An 8,926-nucleotide genomic window follows, 5' to 3' on the forward strand; every position below is an offset into this window, starting at 1 on the left:
GCCCGGGCCCCGGGGACACTGCCATGTGAGGCAGGCCGGCTGGGGGCCCGGCCATGGCCGGAGAGCGGCCCCCACTGCGGGGCCCTGGGCCCGGGCCCGGAGAGGCGCCGGGGGAGGGTCCTCCGGGCCCGGGGGGCGCGGGCGGAGGCCCGGGCCGGGGCCGGCCCTCCTCCTACCGGGCTCTGCGCAGCGCCGTGTCCAGCCTGGCGCGCGTGGACGACTTCCACTGCGCCGAGAAGATCGGGGCCGGCTTCTTCTCCGAGGTCTACAAGGTAGGACCGGCCGGGAGGGCAGAGGGGCGGGGCCGGGCTGCCAGCCGCCGGGGCTCTGCCCGCGCGACTCGCCGGCCCGCGTCGCCCCCAGGTCCGGCACCGACAGTCAGGGCAGGTCATGGTGCTGAAGATGAACAGGCTCCCCAGTAACCGGGGAAACACGCTCCGGGAGGTGCAGCTGATGAACCGGCTCCGGCATCCCAACATCCTGAGGTGAGCGGCCCAGCCCCTCCCGGGCCGGCGGCGGCCAGAAGGCAAGTGGCGCCTGGCCGCAGCTCCCACAGCCCGCCCTTCTCTTCCAGGTTCATGGGGGTCTGTGTGCACCAGGGGCAGCTGCACGCTCTCACAGAGGTGAGGATGGGCCGGGGGCAGTCATCAGGACAGGTGGACAGGTAGGATAAGGAGAGGCGGCAGAACCTCCCTTGGGGCAAAGCACAGAAAGAGGTCACAACAGGTGCCCACCCCTGGACCCGCAGTGACTCGGGAGAGAAACTTCCAGCAGTGATGGAAAGGTATAGATCTGTGCTGTCACAGTAGCCGCTAGCCCCCCGGAGGTTGGGTGGCATTTAAAATGTGGCGGATGTGACTGAGAAACTGAGTGTTTAGTTGCACTTCATTTCAGTACGTGGAGATGGCTCAGGGAACCCTGGTGGTGCGGTGGCATTAGCACTGGGCTGCTAACAGCAAGGTTGGTGGTTCAAACCCACCAGCCCCTCCGAGGGAGAAAGATGAAGCCACCTGCCCCGTACAGCTGTAGTCTCAGGAACCCTGTGTGGGCTCACTGCGAGCCTGGATTCACTCCGTGGCAGTGGGGGGGCGGGGTGTTGATGGTTCTTGGCTGGTGGAGACCTTATTGGACAGTGGTTCTGGAACATAAGCTGTGCCTCTGGATATGCCCCTACATTGCTGTGCCTCTGGATGATACATGGGGGGCCTGAGGCACAGGAGTAAGCATTGATGTTCATTCCTCTTTTTCCCCCTCCCCCGCCATAACCTAGTACATGAATGGGGGGACGCTGGAACAGCTGCTCAGCTCCCCTGAACCCCTGTCCTGGCCTATCAGGCTCCACCTGGCCCTGGACATCGCCCATGGCCTGCGGTACCTGCATGCCAAAGGTGTATTCCACAGAGACCTCACATCCAAGGTAGGCCGGCTGCTTGGTTGGGGGCCTGAAGAGAGTTTGAGACCGTCAGGCGATAACTAGCCCATGGATACAGAAGTGTGTGTAAAAGGGACATTAGGACGTTGGATTATATGTTAGGGCATTGGAGAATGTCCGGGGCTGGGGTGCTCTGAGAGGCCTAATGTCCCGCTGAGAGATGGGTGGTGTTACACAATTTGGGTGCTTTGGAGAACAGGGATTGGGGCTCTGGTGGAATGTCTGGGCTTTGGCGGGGTGTAGCGCCTAGACAGCAGAAGGTGATGGGTGTTTGGCGGTGCCATATGTATGTTTCAGAACTGTCTGGTCCGACGGGGAGACCAAGGCTTCACCGCTGTTGTGGGTGACTTTGGGCTGGCTGAAAAGATTCCTGTGTATAGGTGAGGTGGATACCCCTCATCCCCTAGACCATCCAGAGAACCCCTGCCTGAAGGAACCATCTAGAATGCTGGGCCCCCAGGGACCTTTCCCTTAGGGTGGGAGGGCCTTCACATCATCCCCTTTTGCTTGGGGTGGGTGGGGCTTGCCTGAGTGGGCTGCTTCTGACCACCCTGGCCCTGCCCCCTGCAGAGACGGGGCAAGGAAGGAGCCGCTGGCAGTGGTGGGCTCCCCATATTGGATGGCTCCAGAGGTGCTACGGGGCGAGCTGTATGATGAGAAGGTGAGCCGTCAGCCCTTTGGGTTTCCAGAGACCCCTGACATACTCAGGGGCCCAGCCCAAGCTCCTCAGCAAACCCACCAGATAGTCAGGAGCCCTGAGAGCCCAGTTGAGCCCTAGAAGTGTGGTGGGTTACGCATTGGGCTGCTAACTGCAAGGTGAACAGTTTGAAAGATGAGGCTTTCCATTCCCATAAAGAGTCCCAGTCTCAGGGACCCACAGGGTTGATACGAGTCGCCATCAACTCGGTGGCAACGAGAAGATCGCACGTGTCCTTCACAAGTAGCATACATATGCACACGCACACACGCACGCACACTGCCAGGACTCCCCCTGACCTAGCGCCTCCTGCTGACTTGGTCTCTTCCCCCCAGGCTGATGTGTTCGCCTTTGGGATTGTCCTCTGTGAGCTCATCGCCCGAGTCCCTGCAGACCCTGACTACCTGCCCCGGACTGAGGTGACTGTGTCGGGGTTTGGAAAGGAAGGAGGGAACCCGGGAGGTTGGGCTCCTGACGGAGGGCAGAAGTAGAGCCCAAGGAAGGCTGATGTGGAGGCCTCTCCTCTCTGCGGTCCCCACAGGACTTTGGCCTGGACGTGCCAGCATTCCGCACTCTGGTGGGGGATGACTGCCCGCTGCCCTTCCTGCTCCTGGCCATCCACTGCTGCAGTGTAAGACCCCTCCATGCCCTCCCCACCCGTCCCTGTCCCCAACCACGAGCTGACACAGCTGCCCTTTGAGTCTCCGGTAATTGGAGGAGCACTTAGAGGAGCTACCTGTATTCCTACCCATCAGCTGGAACCCTGTGCCCGTGCCCCCTTCACGGAAATCACCCAGCACCTGGAATGGATCCTGGAGCAGCTGCCTGAGCCTGTCCCCCTGGCCAGGGCTCCCCCAAATCCCAGTCTGGGTAAGTGGGCATGACTTTGACCATTCTCAAGGCCTTCGGCCTCAATCAGTGTGTTAGCTGAGAAGGATGGGCGAGGGGTGGCTCAGAGACGATGGCTTTATCTCTTGAAGCCTGAGGGAGCCGAGGAAGAAAGATGTAAAAGGAGCTAGAGATGACAGCCCCCTTCCTAAAGCGTCTGGTGGGAGTCCCTGCTCTGAACACTGCCAAGTGCTGACAGAGTGATGCAAGACTTCTCTGTCCACAGGGTCTCTTCCAAGAGGAGGTCTCTCTGCCACGCTTCCCAGGCCAGACCCCCGGCTCTCCCGAAGCCGGTCAGACCTCTTCCTGCCCCCATCGCCAGGATCGCCCCCCACCTGGGGGGACAATCTGACCCGAGTCAACCCGTTCTCACTGCGGGAAGACCTCAGGGGTGGCAAGATCAAGCTCCTGGATATACCCAGCCAGCCGGTCACCCCACTCCCTCTCGTGCCACCATCACCGCTGTCCTCCACCCACCTACCCTTGGTTACCACTCCGGAGACCCTGACTCAGCCTGGGACACCTGCTCGCCGCTGCCGCTCATTGCCCTCCTCTCCTGAGCTCCCCCGACGCCTGGAGACAGCTCTGCCAGGTCCTGGCCCTCCCCCCAGGGGCCCCACGGCTGAAGAAGGAATGGCGTGTGAGGGCAGCAGCCCTGAGCCAGCTCCCCCGGGACCAGCGCCCCAGCCACCCCTGGCCCTGACCACAGACAACTTCATCAGCACTTGTTCCTCTGCCTCCCACGCCTGGTCCCCTCGAGCAGGACTTCCCCTCAACAACAACCCCCCAGCCGTGGTAGTAAACTCGCCACAAGGTTGGGCTGGGGAGCCCTGGACCAGGGCCCGGCATAGCCTGCCCCAGGCGGCAGCCCTGGAGCGGACAGAACCCTCGCCACCGCCTCCAGCTCCCCGGGAGCCCGACGAGGGGCTGCCCTGCCCTGGCTGCTGCCTCGGCCCCTTCAGCTTTGGCTTCCTGTCCATGTGCCCCCGCCCCACACCAGCTGTTGCCCGCTACCGCAACCTGAACTGTGAGGCAGGCAGCCTCCTCTGCCACCGCGGGCACCATGCCAAGCCGCCCACGCCCAGTCTGCAGCTGCCTGGGGCACGCTCTTAGCAGTGGGGCCTTCGGGCTCCGGCCTGCAACAGTGGACACCCTGGGAGGACAGAGCGCAGGGGCTGGTCAGTGCTGGCCCCACACCGTACCGGGAGTCAGCAGGGACTGAGGGACAGAGCACCGCCTGCCCAGCACACTCCCACGGACATCCCAGAACCAGACACAGGAGACGAACACACGTGCAAATTATTTAAAAGTATTTCAATAAAACTGCCTGGCTGGCTCCGGGCTGCCCCTATCCACTCAGCCCATGCGCCCTCCTCCCCCTCCCCACTTTGCTGTGGGGGGTCTTGGGGAGGCCCAAGTCCCTTCCAGAGGCTTCTTCATCCTTCTCCTAGGAACGGTCCCCTTTCTGGAACAGGGTTTCAAGCAGGCTGTCTAGAAGTGTCGGGTGCAGATCAGGCGGTGAGGGAGCCACCGAGGGAGGTCACCATCGGCCTTACAGGCCGCAGGCTAGGGAGGAGGGACACAGGCTTTTGCTGGCCTCAGTATCTGTAAGAGTAAGGCAGCAGGGAGGTCCCCAGAACCCTCAAGCAGCTCGCTCTACCTCCCCAGGCTCCAGACAGCCACAACCCCAGCCTGCCTTCAGTGTAGGCCTTGCCCGCCCCTCTCAGAGCCTTGCCCTCCTCTACACAAGCAGACAGGCTGCTGCGGAGGCCCCTGAACAGGACTGCCTTCCCCAGGAACCAGTTTTCCCTCTGAGTCTGGAACCCTGCTCCGAGACCCCCTTCCCTAAGTCTCCCATCACACACACACTTACCCAGCTCAGAAGTGCACAAGGTGGTCCCTGTCTGAATCTCTGAGGGATGTCATCTCACAGATGTAGGGTAGCGTGTTTGAACACATAACTTCCTGCGGTGCTGACCACCACTTTTTTGATACAGCACACTCTCCTTCATACCTGTTTGGTGGTAAAGTCAAGCCAGAGTCAGCTCTCGCCCCCTCCTTCTGCCCTCCTGTCTGCACTCACCGTCACTTAAAGCCTCCCTCAAGTCCTAACTCACCCCACCACCCCGACACTGACCATGCCTGAGTGGGGCTCAGGATCCAGTGGCTGGACCCCAACCAGAAATGGCACTGGGACCAGGGAGGGGAAAGTCAAGGTCTTAAAGAGAAAACTAGATGGGAGGTAAACACCTGCGTCCGGGGCCCTGGGGTTGAGCTTGAAGCCACCTCATTGCTCTCTAGTTCACTTCCCTGGGCAGCCCTAGCACCCACCCGACTCAAGACATTTTGGCAGGTTTGTCAAAGGGTGGGAAGGTAGGTTAGGGTGCCAAGGTTCTACGCCAGCTGTGACCTGGCCAAATTCCAATGCAGTGACCACTAGATAGGGTTTCTGAGACACATGCAGAGAGCCTCATCTTTCTCCCTAGGAGCGACGGAGGCCTCTGAAGTGGTGTTTAGCAGCCTGAGCCACACCGCCAGCAGGGCCCCTTGTCACTTCCTCACTACCATCTAGTCCATGTGTCCGACCCTATGGGACGGGACGGAGTCGAACTCCCCTGAGAGTTTCAAGACTATAACGCTTTACAGGTGAAGAAATTCCCATCTTTCTCCTGAGGAGTGGCTGGTGGTTTCGAACTGGTGACCTTATGGATCATGTAACCACTGTGCCACCACTATCAGTTGTGAAACCCTGGCTAAATTCTCAGCTGAGGGAGGGAAAGATGATTTAGGCCCCAACCAAGTAATTACTCCTCCCGGTCCCCCAAATTTTGTGTACATGGGGTGCTAGGTACTGGGGACAGAATAGAGCATAAGACTGCTCTGGACAATTATTAATCAACTGGACAAAAGGGCAATTACAATATTGATTTGTGAGAGATTTCAGGGAGCGGGACCTAGGGAGGAAATCTAAATCACTAGGAAGGGAACATGGTGTTGACCAAAAGTCCTAACACTTACCAAGAGAGTCTATGGCCAGTGAATGGTGTGCCGTCAACCCACTGCCAGGTCTTATCAAACCTGAGGCCAATCCAGTACGAATCAGATAGAGCCTGTGATGACAACAGATCTGAGACTGCTCTGAATTTCGTCTGAGGGGAGATTCAGAGACGCGAGGTTTGTGGACAGTGCTGAGAAATACAGGAAGAAAATAACCACCCTATGGAGGCCTATGCTTGTGGACAAAGGGCTTGTGCCTGCATCTGTCCAGGGTCCACCCTGCAGGGGCAGGCTCACCCTTTAGTTCACCTCCCAGTTGGCGAAGACTGCCAGTCTTTGGAAGGGGACCATTTGATGGACTATTCTGGTCACAGGGAACCCACCCCACCATCCAGCCGACCAGGTACAGATGGTATCTGTCCCTGAGAATCCCTGAACCTCAAAGAAGGCTGTGCAGCAGCCGGGGAACTGGCTAGAAAGCTGGGGTGAGAAACAGGTTGAAGTAGAGATGGTTCATAAATTTATAAAACTTTTACACCAACTCCACTCAGCTCATTGGGCCTCGGGGAGCGCTGTATTGTGATACTCAGGCCCTAAGCAGGTTCCATGGTAAAGCGTTGTGGTCAGCTATCACCACGGGCCTGGCAAGCCCAGCATGCATGCCAGTGCCACGTGTGCCCTGCCATGTCTGAGGGCATATGTTCCTTGACCTGGCAGACCCCAACCTATCAGTGGGTAAGCGTATTCTTACGAAATAGTAAGGTTGTGGAGGCTCTTTGAATGAAGCCAGGTCGGAGGACAGAGATTTGCAATGTTTTCGGCTCTCCTCCCAAGTTTTCTTAGTCGATGAGAAGTAAAAGCAGCGCCCGCTCTTGAGTAGCCAGCCCACAGGACAGCAGGTTTCTAAAAAGCAGAGAGGGTGTGACAGACCCAGGAGAAAGGACAGCCCTGTTTGGGATGAACGTGACCAACCAGCACTCCCCTACAGTAGCGCCTAGCCCGTGCTGGCTCGCTTTCTTTTGCCTCAACTGGAAGTACCAGGCCTGTGGACACTTCCTAAAGGGCCTTCACATTCAACCCGGCTTTCTAGCAATCAGAGGTGTACTTCAGTGGAGTCGACGTCATTATTTCTGACAAATTACAATCTACACCCCCATTTTTGCTAGCCTCACCCAGGCTCCTCATAATTGTTTTTTGGCATCCCCAACTGCATATACACAAGTCTCCCCACGCCCCTCAAGCCATCCCTCCCTCATCCACTCTCCCACAAGCAAACCACATGGTTCCGCTTTCACTCACTGAAATGGTCTCCACTTCCCTTCTCTTCCCCTCAGGATTCATGTCTCCTCTCTCCTGCTTTCCTGACTATCCTTGAGAAATACGCATCCCTTTCTCTCCAATGTCACACCACCTATTCCAGCCCAGCCCAGCCCTCTGCAGTCCTGCCTCCACCCTCCTGGGAGCACTCATTGCCTCTCCCTGCTGTCCACCACACTGCCCTGTCTCCACTCAGCCACCCACTGTGCGTCCATCTTTTAAAAAGTATTATTAAATAATTATATTGGGGGCTCTTACATCTCTTAACACAATCCACACATTCATCCACCGTGTCAAGCACATTTGTACATATGTTGCCCTCATCATTCTCAAAGCATTTTCTTTCTACTTGGCGATTCCATCGTATGGGAAGTCCAGGGTGACTCTCTCAGAGGGTATAGGCTAAGTGGCAGGCATGGTAGAAGGCTCAGGAGTGTGTGTGTGTAGATAGATAGGTAGGTAGGTAGGTAGGTAGATTAGATTAGATAGATAGATAGATAGATAGATAGATAGATGATAGATAGATAGATAGATAGACAGACAGATAGATAGATAAATGTATATATATATATATATATATGTTACAAAGAAGAGAAAGTCCGAGTGGAGTTTTACAGAGAAGGGTTTTGTTCCAGAGTGAGGAGGTGGGGATGAGTGGGGGTGGTGTAGGAAGCTGGTGGAGGGTCCATCCCTTTTGAAAGCATGAACCCAGCCCCACTGTGGGGTAGGGCGAGGGGGTACAAAGAGGAGAAAGCAGTCTGGGGTCCTAGAAGACCAGGCAAGTTAAGGTTGAGGGACTGCTGACCTGGGGCAAGGCTGCTCTCTGACCTGGGGGCACCTGGATGATTTCCCAGGCTTGAGTCAGCAAGGGCCTGTGAAGCAGCCCTGGCCCTCCATCCCCCTTGTGAGGCTTACTTCCTGGGTCTCTCAGGGAAGGGGCTCTTGTGCTGAACCACTTCAGACATTCACTCAGATCACCACAACTGCCCACCCTTCCCCCCGCGGCACTTTCCCACCTCACCTAGGCCTGCAACCAGAGACCGGCCTGTGTTTCCCTCCCCACCAGCTGCCCCGGGTCTTCCTTCCCTCCCTCCCTACCGCTGACACGCGGAGTCCTTCCCCGCAAGCACTTCATCCTTCGGTGCACCCGCGGGGCTAGCAAAGTCTCAACTCTGAGTGAACTCAAGTGCCCGCCTTGTACAGTTTGTCGTCTTGGTGCCCTTGAACTGGCTGTCTGTCTCCTGTCTCAGCCGGGGCTCAGCACTGCCTGGCCGCCGCCCTGGTGGCTGACTTGCTCCCTACAAAACTTCCTTACGCCACTTCATCCCCTCTCACATTCAGTAGATGCCCCCCCTTTTTTTATGGGGGAGAGGGAAAGGCTGTCCCAAATGTATTGAGACCATCTAGTCTCTCTTTAGGGCGAAGCGCAAAAGAGAAATACAATTGGTCACCAAAAGAAAACTGCGAAGTCCCATCCAGACACGAGGAGGTCTCAGATCTTGGCGCAGACGGCATGCCAAGTGACACCGGAGTTTAGCAGGCTGCTTTAGACGCCGCCGTCGTTTGGGTTCTTGGCTGCCACCCCCAAGACCACC

The 8,926-nt window shown here is 57.6% G+C and overlaps 2 protein-coding genes across 3 annotated transcripts in view; one reads left to right on the forward strand and one right to left on the reverse strand.

The window, feature by feature from the left end:
* Positions 1-53: 53 nt before the first annotated feature.
* Positions 54-4,368, forward strand: TESK1 (testis associated actin remodelling kinase 1). Of its 2 annotated transcripts, XM_004712400.3 has the most exons (10): positions 54-272; positions 364-485; positions 575-623; positions 1,271-1,417; positions 1,730-1,812; positions 2,003-2,093; positions 2,465-2,548; positions 2,671-2,760; positions 2,885-2,999; positions 3,244-4,368. In XM_004712400.3, exons 1-10 carry the CDS (start codon positions 54-56, stop codon positions 4,128-4,130), a joined length of 1,887 nt encoding a protein of 628 aa, XP_004712457.1. In that variant the 3' UTR covers positions 4,131-4,368. The 2 variants fall into 2 exon arrangements, with proteins under 2 accessions (XP_004712457.1, XP_045145174.1); XM_045289239.1 differs by lacking the exons at positions 54-272; positions 364-485; positions 575-623; positions 1,730-1,812 and having other exon boundaries at positions 1,278-1,417.
* Positions 4,317-8,926, reverse strand: part of CD72 (CD72 molecule) — a 6,520-nt gene continuing 1,910 nt past the window's right edge. Inside the window, exons 3-6 of the mRNA XM_045289380.1 lie at positions 6,766-6,996; positions 6,036-6,166; positions 4,891-5,031; positions 4,317-4,622 (exon numbers count right to left, since the gene is read on the reverse strand). Of these exons, the coding sequence (XP_045145315.1) occupies positions 4,896-5,031; positions 6,036-6,166; positions 6,766-6,996 (498 nt within the window). The 3' untranslated portion in view covers positions 4,317-4,622; positions 4,891-4,895. The remainder of the gene's footprint in view (positions 4,623-4,890; positions 5,032-6,035; positions 6,167-6,765; positions 6,997-8,926) is intronic.

The sequence above is a fragment of the Echinops telfairi genome, unplaced genomic scaffold, assembly GCF_000313985.2.
Source record: "Echinops telfairi isolate 266 unplaced genomic scaffold, ASM31398v2 ScPeMD7_25;HRSCAF=90, whole genome shotgun sequence".
NCBI lineage: Eukaryota > Metazoa > Chordata > Mammalia > Afrosoricida > Tenrecidae > Echinops > Echinops telfairi.